The sequence below is a fragment of the Podarcis tiliguerta genome, assembly GCF_965153285.1.
Source record: "Podarcis tiliguerta genome assembly, chromosome: Z".
NCBI lineage: Eukaryota > Metazoa > Chordata > Lepidosauria > Squamata > Lacertidae > Podarcis > Podarcis tiliguerta.
This window is the reverse complement of record NC_139553.1, coordinates 27407304-27427573: the sequence shown is the minus strand read 5'-3', so window position 1 is coordinate 27427573 and position 20270 is coordinate 27407304. Positions and strand designations below refer to the sequence as shown.

General features: G+C 43.1%; 1 protein-coding gene across 13 annotated transcripts in view; it reads right to left on the bottom strand.

Moving 5' to 3' along the window:
* The window catches only part of TENM1 (teneurin transmembrane protein 1), a 372670-nt gene that overhangs the window by 228710 nt on the left and 123690 nt on the right, over positions 1 to 20270 (bottom strand). For all 13 annotated transcript variants that reach the window (XM_083423250.1, XM_083423251.1, XM_083423261.1 and 10 more), the window contains exon 3: positions 16073 to 16333. In XM_083423250.1, the coding sequence (XP_083279376.1) occupies positions 16073 to 16333 (261 nt within the window). The remainder of the gene's footprint in view (positions 1 to 16072; positions 16334 to 20270) is intronic.

Genomic DNA, 20270 nt, shown 5'->3' with positions numbered 1-20270 from the left:
GCCTAACACAAGTAACCCTCCAAAAGTTTTTACCTATTAACTAAGTTATGGGTGCACCAATATTGGTAGAGGTTGACTGAATGGGTCAGTTTAATTGGTTTTAAATTATTTTTAATGCTGTAACCTGCCCTGGGACCTTAGGGTGAAGGGTGGGTAATCAATAAATTGATAACTAATCACATTAATTTGGAGGATGTTCAAATTTAAAATCAGATCCATTCTGAGATATTGTGATACCACAGCTTCATCACATGCTTGCATTCTGGATTACCGGCAGACACTTCCGGGTCACGTGGCCAGTGTGACATCTGGGTCACGTGGCCAGTGTGACATCGAACAATCCTTCTCCCTTTGCAAATTAATTGAGGCAGGGAAAGCTCCTGGTGGGTATAAGATGCGAGCTTCAAGTAATAAGCAGCTAGCTGCTTTTGAGTCCTGAATTCCAAGATCTCGATGGGCATCCTGTGGAGCCTTCTGCAGCAGAAAAACCTATTTCTCCTGCAAGCTTTCAAAGAGAAGGCTTGTGAGGAGGTGTGCCTGACAATGAGCCTATTTGGATCCACTTCAATTCAGAGAGGAGAATGGAGGGAATCTGGAATCAATCCTAAAATAGGTTTTAGGGATGTAGATCAAAGATCAGATTTCTGGCTTAGGAGACTTTCCTGTATCCAGCATTGCTTTCTGTTGCATCGGTTGCACCTGGCCAAAAACAATCAATGGGCTGGGAAAGGATAGCAGTTAATTAGCAAGAAGACTTATAGTAATTGGTAATTGCAGAGTTAAGTGTTGTCTCAAGTTATTAGAGTAGTGGTGGCCAAACTTTTTTCAAAGAGGGCCAGATTTGATGAAGTGAAGGGCCATGAGGGCTGACCAAAGGGCCAACCAGAGTTGTTGAGCTATCTTTAGGATTGAAATTGTTGAGCGTTTTTTAGGGTTGAAGTTGTTGCACTTTTTTAGGATTTTACACCAGGAAATAAACTGCCACAGGGACCGGATTAAACCAACCAGCAGACTTTGGACATGCCTGTATTAGAGCTAAGACTCTAGCCTTTGGCTTGTTCATGTGGTCACTTTCATTTCTGTATTTTTTTCTGCTACACTGCCCATCAAAAAAGGGCCTCCTGTTCTAGGCCTACGAAATGAGTAACAATACTTTATATTAAACAAATAAGAACTCAGCATGACTGATTTGCATGCCAAAGGTGCCAGATTCAAATTTCCTTACAACTCTAGGTAAGGACCCCTGCCTGAAACCCAGAAACTTCCAGCCCTCTCTAAATAGCCCTTGGGACTGCCTGCAGGCCACACACCCTTACACTCCCCAACCCCCATGCTTAACACTGTTTTTGCCTGGCTGGGATTTATCCTTTAACTCTGATACAGACCCTCCAAGTGTCCCTATTTTCAAGGGGCAGTCCTGGATTTACAGAAGCCGTGCTGGTTTCTGAGTTGATCCTGGAATGTCCTACTTTTCCTTAGGATCTCCCTATTTTCACTGGAGAAATGTCAGAGGGTATGGAGTTATGCGACCCCTCGAGCCAAGGGGTTCAGTAACTATACAACCTTTAGAAGACATCTGAAGGCAGCCCTGCATAGGGAAGTTTCTTTAATGTCTAATGTTTTGTTACGCTTTTATATATTTTGGAAGCTGTGTGGCTGGGGCAACCCAGTCAGATGGGTGGGATGCAAATAACAAAATTAATATTATCGTGGAATAAAGATAAAGGTGAAGGGACCCCCTGACCATTAGGTCCAGTCGTGGCCAACTCTGGGGTTGCGGTGCTCATCTCGCTTTATTGACTGAGGGAGCCGGCGTACAGCTTCTGGGTCATGTGGCCAGCATGACTAAACCGCTTCTGGCGAACCAGAGTAGCACATGGAAACGCCTTTTACCTTCCCACTGGAGTGGTACCTATTTATCTACTTGCACTTTGACGTGCTTTTGAACTGCTAGGTTGGCAGGAGCAGGGACCGAGCAATGGGAGCTCACCCCGTTGCGGGGATTCAAACCGCCAACCTTCTGATCGGCAAGCCCTAGGCTCCGTGGTTTAACCCACAGCGCCACCCACGTCGGACACCCCTATTTTCATCGGAGAAATGTTGGAGGGTATCCCAATAATGCTTCTTGCTTGTCTGTACAGAGAGAGATGTGCAGATGTGTAGAAACCTAGCCTACTGTAGAAAGCTAAAATTCACATTCATTGCTCCGCCCACTCTTGCCTCTGTTCTTTGGAATGTGACCCTTAGGCTGTACAAGTTTCCCCACCCCTGCTCCATGGTATAACAACCCATGTCCTATCCTTGGCACCTCTTTTTAAAAAGAGAATCAGGTAGCAGGTGATCCAAAAGAGTCTGCCATAGAGTCACAGCTGGTCTGATCAAATAACACTGAACAGATGTACAAATAGCCTTGACTTAAGGCAGCTTATTGTGTTTTGGCTATTGTGATGTTAGCTGCTTTTGGATATAGTGATGGCTTTTGTGCTGTGCAGGTTTTTTTTTACAAATGTAATTTGCTTATGCTATTTTAAACCTTTACAGTAATCCCAAGGCAGCTTATAAAGCAGCGTAAATAGAGTGGGTTAAAACCCTCAAAAATAAATAAGAATAAATAAGACCCGAACCTTTAGGACAAACTCTGAGCCCTAGGCTGACATCTGATCATAGCAATATGCCGGGTTCATAATGGCTGTACTTGAAACAGATCCTCATGGGAGCAGAGCAAAGAAAGCATCTATTTGACTACAGAAGCAAGAAATCTCCGTTGCCCAGATAAGAAAAACTCTACATAAATGAGACAGTAGCTCCTGTATGTATCCTCAAGGATTGCTAAGGGATATTTAGCTTTATGTACTATACTTGAACTTGCTTCTTAACACAGATTCAAAAGAGTCAGTATATTGCAGCGGGGGGGGGGGGGTAGGGGGGTGGACAAATTCAAAATCCCCAGATAATTGGTATTATAAACAGCCCAGCCCACCATTGTTCATCAGCATCGTTTAGAAAACCAGCTTCATCCTTGATACATTTACTGTTTCATCTTGATATGTTTACTGTCCACTGGATAGCAGTAAATTGGAATTTCACAGAACTGTATCTGTACTGTTTTGCTGACCATTGTGTCATTTTAATACGTTCACTCAACAAATGCTAAAAAAAAGTTTTAAACAGAGCCACTGCAGTTAATTTTTACACCGTGATTAGGTTATGCATCCAAGAAGGGGATATGAATCAGGCATAGATAGTTAAAAGGCTGGAAATGATCCTTAATCCGTGTCGGTGTTAGGGAGAAATTGGATGTAAAAGATTTAACACAGATGCAAAGACACAAAGATACGGTGGGGGGGGGGCAGAGAGACCAATGGGAAAGGGAAGATGTAAACAAGAATGAACGATTGAATAATGCAGGCCACTTCAGACATGGATGAGAGGCACTAAAGATCTGAAATAAATTATACCTTAAAACGATTCAATAAAAATCAGAATTGTAGTGCAGTAATCAGGCGACATATTGGGAGGGAGGGGGGGAAATATAGCCTTATAAAAAGCAGAAGGGGTTTTCAACTGCTGCAGCATATTAGCTCCTGTGGAGAAATACGTGCAGCCAGGATGAGGTGATAACACACCAGCCAAAGGCAGCTGGATGTACGTTTTCCAAGGAAGAGAACTGCAGAAATTGTCATCCTCAAGCAGAGAACAAAGTGGAGATGAAAAACAAAAACAATGAATGCAGTTGTCAATAGAAGTGAAGATAAACATAAAACTGAATGAAGTAATGGAAGTTGGGGGATGGGGGAGGCACAGCTTATCTTTCTCCCCCCCCCCCCCAATAAAATGTGTGTGGGGTATGGAGACAGCACATCACACCTCTCTCAAGTAAGCACATGCACCCATACAAAAATATTAATGGGCAAATGAATAGTTCTTTGCTGCAGATATACAGAAATGTTGTGGTTCCCCAAAAATCAATTTATGCTGGTTTAGTTGCACTGGGCAACTGGTATTACCACAAAGTCACTGGTGTTGTAGGGTAGGGGGGAGGGGGCTGCGTTTCATAGCGGTTGTTTGTAGTATGAGCACTATGAGGCAATGTGCCTCCCAGCTAGCTTTATAAACAGCAGCACACCCACTGCACCCAGGGCTGGCCCAGGACATTTTGCAACTAGAGGCAAGACAGAAAATGCTGTCTCTCACTTCCTATGGTGTGTCCATGAGATTCAACCATGAGCACAGTGCCAAAGGTGCGGAGGGGAGAAGGCAGAGGCACACACAGTGGAGGAGGTGGGTTAAGAAGATCTGCCACCCCACCCCTCTCAGCTGCCCTGAGACCACAACCTCAACTAGCCTAATGAGCAGGCCAGCCCTGGCTCCACATGTATACTAACTGGTGTTGTGTGTGTTTTTAACGGGAATATTTGACAGCTGTAGTGCAATGTAGATGTGGCTGCCTTTGAATGCTGAATGAGGTTTAGGGAAGTTGGCTCCAATGGAAGGTCCCCCCCCCCAATTATTTTGCAGGAGGGTTAGGGGGATCTTCCAGGAGAGTGTAGTCTGTAGTAGTGCAGTCTGTAGGAAGGTCATCCCTGCAGCAAGTAGTCTAAAACATGTAAAATGCATATCCCCTGAAACCTAATCACCAGAGGGGTAGTGTATGTGTGTGTTGCATTTGTCTTGTTCCTGTTCAAGGTTCAAGGGCTGGTCAAGAAAACTGTGACCCCTGATTTATCATCCCTAATGTGAAGTGAGGAAGGGAACATTATTTCCAGTCATTTATCAACACCATTTCTTTGATAATTTATTAGGATCCTGTCGTGTTGCTCTTCAAAAAAAAGATGATGCACATTCCTTCTCAGCCTTCAATAGTGCAGCTTCAATACTACTGATACTGTGGCTGATTCTGAATTGTAATAGGTTGCTGTTTTAATGGCTGGCGCTTGTGTATTTATTTATTTATTTATTTATTTATTTGTGATTCTTTTATTCTTTGCTGCATCGTGAATACTGAAGAGGGCCTTCCTCCTTGTTGTCCTTCTGTTGGCAGGTGAAGACTTTGTTCTAGCAGGCTTTGAGGAACTGACTGCTTTTAATGAAAGAGATGGTGTTGTGACTGTCTGTCTGTTTTTAATATACCATCTCTCTCATAGCTCTATCCCTATCTTCTATTAAGACTTAATTTTTTAAAGTGATTGTTTCTTCTGTGTTTTTATCTGTTTTATCTGTAAGCATCCTTGAATCCCTGTCAGGGAGAAGGACAGGGGATAAATAAGTACCTAGCAATTATATATTATTACATATAAACTGAGGGGAAATAGAATATGTGTTGGCCAGCAGGTAATGGCACATTTTTCTAGTTTTCCACTATTTTGGGCAACTCTGCCCTGGAAGCGTATTACATTTCTATCCTTCCTCATTCTACATGGGCAGCTGTAAAAAAGGGGCAAGCAGAGCCCAGCTTACACCAGCATAGCTCCAATGGAGAAAATAACAATTTCACAAAAACTGTATCGTTTTGATGATTCCTTTTTCTTTACACCCTACGGCAAAGCTATATTGGGAAGGCCTGTGCCTACATTTTGCAGTACTGAACTAGTTGCTTTCAGGTACTGTATGTAAGCAAGTGTTCTTTCCGGAACACTCAAAAGAACAATCAGAATCCATGTGACCACTGTACACATGAAAAGAAAGTTGGCTTGGCATAGCACTTGTAATTATTCTTCAATTACTTTGTAGACAAATGAACGATGATATTGGGAGAAAAGTCTAATAAGAAAGACATTGAAAAAAATGATTATATGTAATTACATGATAGTATGATGAGGGCTGATCTGAAGAGCTAAATTATGTTGATTGGTTCAGGATTGTGGCATTGGGTTGCAACTGATAAGACTGCTGTGATCCTTTGATTGGTGAAGAGAAATCTTGTATGGAATTTAGAAGTGTATAAAAAGCATTGCTGTGAAGCCTCCTTATTTTTGAGGCTGTCCCTATACACATTTGTATAAAGGCCTATTATTTTCAATTGGAATCTGCATCCTTTTCTTTTGGGTTGCTGTGAGGGATACCTCCAGCCTAGGAACCCCTTTTAAATTTCTCCAACAGCTCCAACACTTATTCATATAGCAGACTGCCAAGAAGACCAACACATGCAATTCAGTGGTTTGGAACACAAGGTGGATGTATACATATTACCCAACCATCCTGCCCCATAATAGCTATTTTTGAAAAGGAAGTCTAGACTTAGATGGCTTTGAAATAGGATTAGAGAAATTTAAGGATGGCAGACCTATGAATGGATGATAACAGTTTGTAACTCGCTTATTTCCTTATCCATCCCAATCCATGCCTTTCTAGATCAGGGTGGTCCAACACATGGCCTGAGGGCTGTACACAGCCCTTGAGGCCTTTATTTTTGGTCCTCAGCAATATTTGATGCCCTTCTCAAAGTTGCGTAAGCGAGGTGCTGGGCTTTGAGGAGGCATTGTAAGGGTTCTGACAGGGTCCTAGAGTCCCCCTTCCTCCTTCTGAAAGCTGAGATAGCACTTGCCCGGTTTTGGGAAGAAGATGGGAGGGCTCTAGGACCCTCCCAGAGCCTCAAATCTCATTCCCAAAGTCCAACACCTTGCTTGGCTGGCTTTGAGAAGGCAGCATGATGGCTAGATGTGTGTGTCAAATTTTGGGCCTGCCCCCCACCCTACCCTGCATGACAAAACAGTGCGCAGCTCACGGGTTCTATGTTGAAGTACTCTTGCGGCCCACTTGGTATAAAAAGTTGGACCATCCTGTTCTAGATTGTAAGACTGAGGGCATGCCTTTTAATGGAGTGATAAACAATTTTATTCTGAAGGAAACAGAAATGCTGGACTACATTAGCTCCGTTATGTAATGTTTATCAAGCTCTCATGTTTTGCATTATTGCACAAAATAATACAAAAGCAGTTTCTGTGAATGGTAATGCTTTTTTTTTTAAAAAAAAAAAGGTATACCCATCCTGTTTTAAGATGAGTTGTCCGGATATGTAAAGCAATTTTTCCAAGTACCTGAAAATAAATCCTATTTATATGCCAATAAAGGTTTGAGATTGAGACGGAATTGAATAGATCCTATTATTTCTGCCTCTTCATATACAATTAAGTATTTACAGTTACATTTGGGGGGGGGGGTCAAGTGTATAGAGGCATCCTTCATCCTGACACTACATCATAAAGGCTTAAAGCCCCCAGTGGTGAAATGGGTCAGTGCTTCCAGCTGTTAACCAGAAGGTTGGTAGTTCGAACCCAACTAGGGACAGTTAGAGGAAGGAATCCTGCATTGCCAGGGACTAAACTAGAAGACTCTCAAGGTCCCTTCCAATTCTATGATTCTGTGATGAAATGATTTTGCCATGGACTGCAAACATTTTAGAAGACCCCATGAGGTGCAACATGTGCTTCTCAGAGAGGATATACTTTGACATAAATCCTAATTCCTACCATCACACCCTTTTCTTACTAAATTTGTGCATAACAGTCCTTGGATTCCTTTCTGCAACAATATATTACACCTCTGTCTAGGCTTTGTTATCTGGATTAGGTATATTGAGGAGATATATTGAGTATATTGAGGTTTTTTGTTTTGTTCTTAACGGATTTCAAGTTTTATGTTTTCATAACTTTCAGAGCCAGAAAAAATAATGATTCAGGTTTAATTTCTTTCCCATTTTGCATCATTTCCCCCCTCAAACTAGAGACTTCTTTCTTTCTTTTTAAAAAAGGAAGGGAAAATATGTGTGGAAGGGGGAAGAGAATATGTTTGCACTCGCATTGCTGAAGGCAAAGATTAGTTGGCTGATGGAAAAGAAAAATTCCTTCATTTCCTTTAGCTCAAGACATTGTTGTGGTGAGATCTTCTGTAAAATATTTAACACTGCCAACACTTTGTTCTATAAAGAGTTGCTTTTGTAGCTGTAGAACAACATGCCCAGAAGAGTCGCGGCTGTTTGCAAAGACCTGAGATAAATAAATATATAAATAAAGGGCTGTAGCCCAGTGATGAAAATGTTCCATAATTCATTGGTGTTATTCAGCGTTAGCATCTCCACAGGAGGAGAATCTTTTCTCTTCCCAAATTCTGTCCATGAAATGGAGCAGAATGTATTCTAAAAGCAGGATTTGAAACAAGGACATCCCCACCAACCCCCAGCTCCATCTCCCACTGGTGACCCTGCTGAAAGAAGGCAGCTTGTTGGTCCACCACATATTTCTGTATAGCCAGAGTCAGCGGCAGTCGGGCTGTTCCTCCAAGCTGCTCTGCTGGCAAAGGCTGCAGCCCTAGTTATGCAAACAGAAGCCCCGCTGATACAAATTCAACTTAAGGACATGCAACATGGCACGCAACGGCAGCCTAGACTCCTGAATCAAGGCTCCAATTACCCCCTGATGTGCACCAGAGGCTCCCGATGATCACTGTTTTCTCCGCCACTGCAATTTTTGGGGGGCAAGGGGGAGGGAGGGAGACTCTGCATGCTCAGGAAGAATGCCAAGGCATCACAGAACACCAAATGCTGACTCGCCTCTAATCTCTCATGCAGCTGCTCTCTCTCTCTCTTGCTCTTTCTGTGCTGTCACTAAAAATACTGTCTCTAGATGAACTGTCCACTATAGCTGCAAAAATTAATGCTGTGAGGGAGAGAAAAAGAGCATGTTTATATGAGCTCTTATTTGCTCTCACAGTTTTCCATATTCCATGCTGTCGTTCTGATCATTTTGGTCCTCCTACCTCCCATCTTCCAACTAAGGATGTTGGACAATTCTGATGAAAATAGGAAAGGGAGCAGAAATTGCTGGTGTTCACTCATTCATTCCACATCCAGAAAAGAAATCAATCCAGATCGGTATTCGCTTTTGTGTTTGTTGTTGCTTTCAGTCCACAAACAATATGTTTACTTTCCTTCCATGTGCGTTGCGTTCCCCCCATTATGTCCCTGCCCCACATTTGTAGTGCATTTCCTTGGGATGAAACAATGTAATGACAATTTAACTTATGTAATATACATAATTAATTAAACAAGTCGCCTAATTTTGCCACAATGGACAACAAGATGAATAATGCAGTTTTTGATGGAAGGTAAACTGCAGTGGAACAGAACCAGTGCTGCAGGCGACATATATAAGCTGTTATGGAAAACAATGCTTTTATACCTCCATACTTCCTACAACCAGTTCTGCTCTCTGCCTCATCAGTTCCATGCACTGCTTCAACCGCAACTAAAACCTCCTTTGTTCAGAACTTCATTTCCTTCCTTCCTTCCTTCCTTCCTTCCTTCCTTCCTTCCTTCCTTCCTTTTGTGTAGACCAGGGAAAAAACAGATGAACAGGCAGCAAAGAGTGCTTGAAGAAGGGAAACTTCAGTGACATTCTGGCTCTCCACTGCTCACTTAGAATCACACAGTTATAGAGTTGAGACACCTAGTCTAACAAAATACAGCCTCCTTGGCAGATGGCTGGCTGTCCAGCTTCTCCTTAAATACCTCCAGTGAAAAGCAGCCCATCAACTCCTGAGGCATCCTCTTCCACTGTCAAACTACCTCTACAAACTTTCTCCTATTCTTTAGGGCTCCTCACAGCAACTTGTTTATTCAGCATTCATCCTGATTTGCTTACACAAAGCTTATGTGGTGGTTAGACTATGGACACATCTGGAACATACACTTTAAGTATGATAGAATAGCACTTTAAATGTACGGTCTGGATGTGACTATAGTCACATACGTTTTGTGCAAACAAATTTAGTAGTATAGGGCTGTAGCATACTGCCCTATAGCTGCAGGTTTCAGGGCAGTTCACAACATAAAATCACAATATTATCAATGCTGAAAGTAGGAGTTGTTTGACAGTAGAACAGGCTGTCTAGCATCTCTCTCTCTCTGTCTCTCTCTCTCTCTCTCGTGTGTGTGTGTGTGTGTGTGTGTGTGTGTAAGGCCCTATTCATAGACACTATTGCTAATATGCAAGGGGCAAAGCACGGATGTGCCTACTGACACAGCCACATCCCTACATCTCCATTGCTGTTCCTGTGGCCACCCACTGCTATGTTGGGGGCTGACGGTCATGCAAGAGAAACCCTGCTCTTTCTGAGCAAGCTAAAGATCCTAGAAAGTCAGAGTTTTGCTTTGTGTAGGGAGCATACTCAAACAGAGCAAGCATCCTGCTGCAGACATTCAGCCCCCAACATTGCAGGGGGTGCAGGAAACAGCAGTAACAGCGACAGAGATGTGTTGGGCACATCTCCACCCTCTCCTTCAAATGAAGGTAATCCCATCTGAGAGAGGGGGAGAGCAAACAAATAGGGCATGTGTGTGTTTCAAATGCATTTCTTTACACTGGAACATTTGCCAAATACACTTAGAAACTGTGTTGTGCATAAGGGAAGAAATAGTTTAGGAATTAAAACCATGTAAGCATGTGTTGCAAAAAACAGATATGCTTTCCTTCCTATTGTTGAGTGCTGGCACTAACTCAATCTTGCCTCCTTGCAACGCTACTCTCTCTCACATCCCCACCCCCGATTTCTATAATTCAGCTAGCATTGGCATGCTGGAGCTTTACTGCTGAAGGGGTTTTTGCTCACACATTATAAAGCAACTGTTTATGTCTTAGAACAGAGCTATTTATAGTAAAGCTGGATCGGGCTACTATTTCCAGAGAAACTGGTCATTATTAGCAGGGTGTGTGTGTGTTTTTTAACCCACAGACTTTGTTCTGCCTTGGGACCAACTGGAGGCAACTTGTGCACAAATATGACATGGTTCAGTTCACACACTGCTAAATCCTCCCCATGTACAGCAGTCCCCTGGCCACAGCCATATGGAGGTAGTAGTGCATGAGCAAATGGAGACCCACAACTTCCCAGAGGTGATGTGCATGAGAACAGGACACAAAGAAGTACCAAACCAAGTTCGAGGTGCTTTTACTGGTGTACAAAGCCCTGTTCAGCTTGGGACCAGGAAACCTAAAAGATCCTCTCACCCCTTTGCATGCATAACTGATTACTGAGCTCTGCAGGAGAGGGCCTCCTGCAATCAGCATCTCATCAGGTGGTCTGTTTCATACACTGTAGATATTTGCCCTTTTGTGCAGTGGTACTTAACCTATGAAACTCTCTCTTGTTACTTATCAGACCGGTGCTGACTTTATTTGGGTTCTGCTGAATATTTCCCTTTATCAGAGAGCCTTTCATATGGGAATTTCAATTCAGTTTGCTTATGTTTACTTAACACACAATCTATTATGTTTACTTAATAGATTGTGTTTATTGTTTATGGTTGTTGCTTTCTAATTGTTACAGTTGTCATATGTTAAATTACATACCTGCTTTTATTGCTGATGGTTGGTTTTTTATTTTATTGTGAAACTGCTTTGAATGGTTTTATGGGAAGTAACCCATACATGGGGGGAAATGGATTAATTTAAAAGTACACACTTCTCCACATACCGGCAAATAACTGCCAGGAATCTGCTTGGTCATAGGAACATAGTTCCTTGGGCCATCTAGCTCAGCAATGCATACACTGACTGACAACAGCCCTCAGGGGCTTCAGGCAGGGGTCATTCCCAGATGTACCCGGAGATGCCAGAAATTGAATATTGCACCTTCTGCATACAAAGCAGATGCTCTTTTGCTGAGCTACTGACCTTCCCCTTGTTCATTCCTTCTTGTCAGCTCATTCTTTTCTTCATTTCCTCCATGCAGCTCTAACCATGGAATTGCTCCATGTGGAAGATTTTAGCTAGAACTGCAGGCACGTGACACCTAACAATGATCCACCCTATTTGTGGTTAGAGATGTTTGGAGGGACCATCTCATCAAATGATTAGAGGGGTAGGAGAAATTATCCCCAAGGGGTTGGAGGCTTGACACTATCAGTAGCACAGCTTCCATCTCTCTCTCCGCCCCTCCCATCCCTTTCCTGCCTTAGTTCCTGCTTTGCTGCAGGTGCTGCAAAGGTCAAGATTAGCATCTGTGTTGGCAGCTTGGCCATCATTCTGCATCTTCCACAATTCCCCAGACTCAGATTTGTTCCAGGGCATAATGGAGGGGAAATGGCAGCTACCATACACATGTATACGTATATACACAAACACAGTGGGGGGAAATCAGGATAGTGGACTTTTTTTTTCTAGAGGGGCGGAGGAAAAATATTACTTTCACCAGAAAAAAGTATCACCTGATAAATTTTTGCTCAGTTCTAATTCTAGAATGTACCATGAGTTGTCATTAACAATGAAAACAGGAATTTTAAACAGGTGTCTTGGACTATGTGACAATTGCCCTCAATCCAGACTACAGCCCTGAAACAAGGGAATATCTGCATCATGATGCACCTCCAGAAATGAGATGGGATAGGAACAAATAAGAAAGCTGCCTTATTACAGGTTGGAGTGTTCCTCTATCTTGTGCAAACTCATGCAGTCGGTGTCCAAGGTCTTAAGCAGATATCAGCTGGTACCTGACTGTTCTCCACATTTCCGCATCAGTTTGAGATTTATTTATTTTTTAAAAAAGCATTCTCAAGACAATTAGCCAGCATTTCTCCTAGTACACACATCTTTGTAAGAATTTTCTCTGATATAATGTATCTGTGGATGCTATATTAACCAATGTATGTATTTTATGCATACTTTACCCTGTTATTTGCTCTCTTTTTTTGCACAGAAAACTGGGCTGAGTAAAATTCAGAGAAGTGTGACATTTCAAAGGATAGCTGAGTTTTGGTTTGCTTTTCAGGAAGTGTAATTTAGTTCGATTTACCTATAAACGCAAACTGAACTGAATTTCTTCTCCATCTGTGACACCCTCCCAATCTATGGCAACAGCCTTAGACCTTGGACACTGACTTTGACAAATCAGCACCAGACGTCCCTTGACTGTCTTAGTAAGGAGCCATTGGGGAACCTTCTTCTGTACAGAACTGCAGATATGACAAAAGGATGCAAATTGCACAAAGATGAGTTGGAATGTCACAGAATGCATAAATTGCCATTCAGGAGTTATTATACAACCCTGCAATTATCTGGGATGTCTACATAAACTGTTCCTTGCATCCCCCAGTACCTGCATTTGAAGATCTGAGGTACATGCAACTCTTATGAGCTTCCATAGAAAGGGGTGGGTCATTCTTTTGTTGCTGTTGCTTATTAAATTTATATCCCACCCTTTTCCCTAAAGGAGCCCAGGGCAGCAAACAACAAGCATAAATAAAATAAAAATAATTCCAGTATATATGCACACAGGGAAACATCTCAACATGCTGAAAGAGGAAGGTTTTCAGTAGGTGCTGAGAAGATATAAGAGATGACACCTGTCTAATATTCAAGGGGAGGGACTTCCAAGGAGTAGGTGTTAGTTGCTAATAACGGACAAGACATCTTGTCTGAAGAATGTTGGTGATGCAGGCACAAAAACATGGGATATCAACTCAAAATGCCCTGTCATGAATTGTGAATATGATGTGAGCATTGAAGATGGGTTGGGTGTTTGCCCCATGATAAAAGGAGTATCAAGGGTGAGTGATTTGTGATTTTCCCAGTCATATAGACTTCAAAATGCACTAGTGAGCTGGGATGCCTGTGGGACATTGACACGAAAAACATACAAGGACAACTGTGGGACAGATTTAAAATTATGCTACTGACTTCACATCTGACCCGAGTTCTCCAACTGTCAAAATGTATAAGTAGAACTGTGGAAAGCAAAGACATCACAAGGGCTGATTACATTTAGCTGTACCATCTCCTGTGCTCAGATGTTATTTGTGTCAACACTCCAAAGTTAGTTAGTATGTTGAGTTTTCCCTTTCAATATTTTATTCATCAGTGTGTGAGTATGCGATTTCCATCTATCCCTCTATCTTAATGGGTAAACTGAACAGATGCAAATGATATTATGCCAATACAATCATATTAACTGACTACTTCAGAAACACGTTACAGTTATTTTCCCAAGCTCAGTTCAAAGAAAATAAAACAATTTAATAAAAGTGCTTGATATTACAATTAAAGCCCTGAATAACTTAGGCCCAGGATATTTAGAAGACCATCAGTTGGATATATTATCATTATTTTTCAGCCTCTACAGCATGGGTAGGCAAACTAAGGCCCGGGGGGTGGGGCCAGATCCAGCCCAATCGGCTTCTCAATCCGGCCCACAGACGGTCCGGGAATCAGCATGTTTTTACATGAGTAGAACCTATCTTTTTATTTAAAATGCATCTCTGGGTTATTTGTGGGGCCTGCCTGGTGTTTTTACATGAGTAGAATGTGTGCTTTTATTTAAAATGCATCTCTGGTTTATTTGTGGGGCATAGGAATTCGTTCATTATTATTTTTCAAAATATAGTCTGGCCCTCCATAAGGTCTGAGGAACAGTGGACCGGCCCCCTACTGAAAAAGTTTGCTGACCCCTGCTCTACAGCCACAGCAAGTGCTGCAACCTTCCAACAGTTTGACTTTACCCCCAAAAGGCACACTCCTCCATTGTTTCCCAAGATGGACGGATGCTGACAACATTATTTGATATCTATCCCACCCTTCCTCCTGAATGAGCCCAGGATATCACAAGGATCTGTGTCAACCTGAGCAACTTCCTTCCAGTTGGTGATGCCCGTCTTCAAATAAAATAAATAATAAAACATAGCTGCTCCACCATCAGCCGATGATGGAAGCTTCCACAAGCTTTTAGTCTGTTTGAATAAGCAGCATCTGGGGGCAGGGGCAGGGATGAACCCCCGGCTTTACACACAGAAGGTCCCAGGTTCAGTACCAGGCATCTCCAAATAATCAAAAGTAGCTTGCGATATGAAATACCTTTCTCAGTCTACAGTCCTGGACAGCTACTGCCAGGCAGTATATACATATATTGTTTGTTTATTAATACAAAATTTGTATACCACCCTTCATCCGAAGATCACAGGGCGTTTAACAGCATAAAACTACAAGATGAGAACACGAAATACAAAATAATCACAACAACAACAAACCAATAACCCCCTTCCCACAAAGACTCTTTATTAAAATTATTATTCGTTTATTATTATAGGATGCTCATGTATCAGATGCTCAGATCATTGGTCTATTGAGCTCAGTATTGTCTACACTGATGGACAGCAGCTCTCCAGGATTTCAGAAAGGATTTCAAGTCCCTCCTGGAGAGTCTGTGGATTGAATCTTGGGCCTTCTGTGTGCAAGGCAGATGCCCTAGCTTTTAGGTACTGAGTGAGGCAAGTAAGGGACGCGGGTGGCGCTGTGGGTAAAAGCCTCAGCGCCTAGGGCTTGCCGATCTAAAGGTCGGCGGTTCGAATCCCCGCAGTGGGGTGCGCTCCCGTTGTTCGGTCCCAGCGCCTGCCAACCTAGCAGTTTGAAAGCACCCCTGGGTGCAAGTAGATAAATAGGGACCGCTTACTAGCGGGAAGGTAAACGGCGTTTCCGTGTGCAGCTCTGGCTCGCCAGAGCAGCGATGTCACGCTGGCCACGTGACCCGGAAGTGTCTCCGGACAGCGCTGGCCCCCGGCCTCTTGAGTGAGATGGGCGCACAACCCTAGAGTCTGTCAAGACTGGCCTGTACGGGCAGGGGTACCTTTACCTTTTATGAGGCAAGTAAAAGTCTGTCCTGGAATAAGGCACCTTTCTCCAATGTCTTTGTTTGAATTTGTTGTTATTGTTTTATATTTAACGCTGCTTTCCCCCTTTCAGTCTTTTTAAAACAAACATTGTTGACGGCTCTTACTATGTTGTTCCTCAGCCTGCCCTTTGGATTTCTTTTTAACGAGAGTAGAAATTATCTGATAAATAATGAAGTAAATTTCCACAGTGTATGAAAATTTGATTATTATTATTATTTTTTACAAAACCACCATGGATGCTCACGAAAGCATACATACCCAAGTGTATACATTTTCTACATTTTGTTTACCCAACTGCTGCTTCATTAATAGTTCTGTTTAAGTACAAATTGGCATGGCTGAACCTCTTTCTCTCTCATACATGCACACCCACATTGAAATAAATCTATGCCTGCTTTTAATGGGTTGCTTCATTACCGTTCTCCCCATCAGACTTCCTTTCGTGGTCAGTATCAGTGAGGGATAGCGCTGAGTTTGCGCGGCTCGATAAACACGAACTGTGCTCCGATTTCATTCCGGACATCCACATCCTCAAGGCCTGATCTGGTGAGGCTCCTCCTTCTGTCTCGGTATCGACATCAGAACCCATCTCTATCGGATAGCCACACTGGGAGACAGCATGCATGTCTGGCTGGTAGCCAGTGCACAAGATATGTGGAGTATCATGAAATTCCATCTCTGCAAAAACAAACACACCAAAGAAACAGATTTAATAATGCATTTACAGACACACACACAAAGAGAGAGATCATTCAGCCTTTGTCTATTTTCCAAAAGATTCACTCATAGCATCTTCCATGGCTCCAGCTTTTTTTCTTTTTTAAAGTGTTATGGCCTGTCATTCCCTTGTCCCTTCCATCTTCCAGCCCCAGAACTTCCTCCAGAGCTAATTGTGCATATTCTGCCAGCTGGGTCCAAGGAACAAGGGCTGCAGGCAGCTCACTCAAGCTCACCCACTTCCAGGCATGTTCCTGTTGACAGCAGCCTGCTGGCAGGATCAGATCTATTTGTTGTAGCAGGAGCTATAGGGTGACTCGAGCCCAAGAAGCCTGATGAATGCTAATTTGACAACACATTTCAAAAATAGGCAGAATGTGGCCATCTATTGATATTTTAATTTTGCAGGTGGCATATGTGACACTGTAAATATATTTGGAGACAAGACTTTTGCTGGTACAGGGCAAAACTGTTGTGGGTGAGCTGAAAAAAAAGGATACTTCCTTTCCCTTCAAACGCTTTGCATTGCCTTCACAGAGTATTTCCTTAAATATGCATGCTTTTGTAGTGCTCCAATTCCCACAGGATGTATTTTCTTTGAAGCTCTTATAGTGCCATAAATGGTGGTTTTTAGCTTTGCACATCTAACCTTGTTACCTACAATACTGCATATTCCCTGGAGGAGATAAAACTCAAAGTGGATTTATGATATTCTTAGGCTCTCTTCAAAACACACATAAAGCCAGCAGGTTGGGAACCATTTTCATGTGATGGAAAGCCACAGTGCAGATGCGTGCAGATGAACAGCATGGCTACATAAGCTAGGACATCTGAACATGCATTGCAAGGATGGAGAACCTTAGGCTCCAGGGATGAATGCAGCCTTACAGGCCTCTAGATCTTTCTCCAGGCTCTCCCAAGTCTTTTGCCAGCCACACACCTCACCAGCTCTGCTCCACAATGTCTATGTCTAGCTGGAAAGAGTCTTTAAATTGTGACAATGCTCCTTTGTGATCTGGGTGAAGGGGTATGTGCGTGCCTAAATATGCATGTGAGTACCCTCCAACATTCCTCAGATGAAAATAGGGACGTTCTATTCTACCTCAGTGTGCCCTCTACACCCCTTAGATACGCACACTGCCAATGGAATACCAGGCAGAGCAACCCTGATGGCTGTTACTAAGAGGAGTATGTAACAATACCATACCAGCAAACATCTTGGTTATACGTGGGAGCCTTATCTGGTTAAAAATCCATCAAACTGCCTTGGGCATCAGAGGAGGCAGAAGTGCTGAATGTTTACAGGGAACACTTCCATGCCAGCAATGTAGTCTCTACGGTTGGGGGTTATGACCACACAAGCGGAGGGCCCTTAGGCCACTCCTACCACCACCAGTACTGTAGTTGGATGCATTAAAAGGTACTGTCTGGCAGAGCTGAGGAGTGCAGCAACAACAGATGGTGCACCACCTCTTCCCATGAGTCCTGCTATGCCACCATGAGAGGTGGGGCCTCCTCCTTCTTCCCTGTCTCCACCCTTTGCTGCTTCCTTTCCCCACTCACAGAATTTGGAATGCTGACACAATGAAAAGCCATGGCAGCTTATAGGTTTTCATGATGCTCTTGGCATTTTGGTGGCAGTTGGAGACTATGCAAGTGTGAATAAATATCTGGATTTTCAGTGGCTGCAAGAGCTTCCTGCAAGCCAATTGGAAGTCACAGAAGCCACGTCGGACGTTCAGCTTCCAAAAAACGTTTGCAAACCAGAACACTCACTTCTGGGTTTGCAACGTTCAGGAGCCGATTTGTTTGACAACTAAGGCATTCGACTACCAACGTTTGACTGTATTATTATTATTATATCATTCATCATCATAAAAACTCATTAGCATTTTAATGTGAATTGCAATTTTGTTTCTTTCAGCTTTGGTTACTATGAACATTATTGTCCCCTGTATGAGCACCTTCCCTTAACATATGCATTTTTATTGATGAGGATGATGATGCTGATACCCCACCCATCTAACTCAGCTGCCCCAGCCACTATAGGCAGTTTCCAACAAATATAAAAACACAATGAAATGTCAGACATTTAAAGCTGCCTTCAGATTTCTTTGGAAAGTCACATACTGTATTCTTTGCTCTATAAGTCTCACTTTTTCCCTCCTAAAAAGTAAGGGGAAATGTGTGTGCATCTTATGGAGCGAATGCAGGCTGCGCAGCTATCCCAGAAGCCAGAACAGCAAGAGGGATTGCTGCTTTCACTGTGCAGCGATCCCTCTTGCTGTTCTGGCTTCTGAGATTCAGACTATTTTTTTTCTTGTTTTCCTCCTCCAAAAGCTAGGTGTGTCTTGTGGTCTGGTGCGTCTTATAGAGCAAAAAATACGGTAGTTGTTTATCTCTTTGTTTACCTTCGTAAACATTCTTTTAATAGAGAACTGCATCACAAAATCTGGAGATGTGTGAATTTTGAAGGGTGACTATGTATCGGTTCTCATACTGTTTCAGAAAGTGCGAGTTTCATAGATTCAGCTTTAAATGCTAACTGAATTGAATCTTTCCCTCATCCCTATCTACCACTCACAGGTGGCCCCTGGAAGACTGCCCACAAGGGAATGTGGAGTTTAGATGGAAGAAGGTTCCCTACCCCCAGGGGAATGTAGTAACTAATTAAGTGTGTGTGTGTGTGATTCTGAGAGAAAGAGAGAGAGAGAGAGAGAGAGAGAGACTTCCCTTGACAACAAAATGGTGCAATGACTACCCACTTCTAGCAATGGAGGCTGGTCCACCAGGGTGATGCTCCCACCTGTCCACCTGCCTTACTTACAACCAGCCAACACAGCAGGCCGAACTGCCTGTTATCTTCCTCATCCTTCATCTCAGTGTTGCAGGGAGGGGGATGGGGACAAAGCTGGAATTATTTGGCTCTGCTTGCCATTGGTTCCGGCTCCACCTATGGCTGACCTCTCTGCCTTCAGCCATACTAGTCTCAGTGAGCACCAGCTGCCACTGCTTCCTCATAGTAGTGCTCCTCTTCAAGGGTCCAGGTGCCCACCCTCACCCTCTTCTAACAAACCATTCCACTCCCTCTCCCCAAGTTCTCAATCTTTTTTTCTTTTCCAACGGATGCTCAGCATTTCATGTCCCCGAGCATGCCAACACCTCCTTTCTGATTTCTCAGTGGCCCTCATGGGTTTTATTGCTATTTTTGTAGGGATTGGAACCCTGGTCTCCCAGTTCCTAGCCCAATGCTCTAACCACTACACCAGACTGGCTCCCAATCCCTGGCCCTGAAGGGAGAAAAAAGCAGTAGTGCTCCTAGATTGTAGTAACTAGAGTGGTAGGATTTAAAAGCTCCCCCTTAATCAACAACTTTCCTGATTACTAAATGAATAAATTTGGGGCTGAGTGGGATGAAACCCTCTAATATGAAGCAAAACTAACCAACGAAGGCACACACACACACACCCAGCCCCACAAAACAGCACCACCGCAAAGCAACAAGAAGGTCTCCTTTAATCCCAACAATTGGCTGATGGCAGCTAGAAATGTTTGCACTCAAATTCCACAGCTACATCCCTGGAGATGAGTGCAGGGCTTCCAGCCATGTGGTCCCACCTTTAGAATTCATGCCTTGGGGCAACACATCGAAGTCAAGCTCAAGCAACCTCAAAGACAGGGAAGGGAAACCACATTTATTTTGTTTAGTATTTTGCTTCCTTTGCGTCTTCCACCCACCCACCCGTATTAATCTTAAGGCCCTAGGGGAGAACTTGTCTATGGAGTGGCAGATCTAATTTGTGTTTTAGTCTATGTAATTGCTGCTTCAAGCTGCTTCTGCAATAGCTGCCACAGGACGAACAGAGCAGACGCAAGGGAGACATTTCCCCCGCCTCTT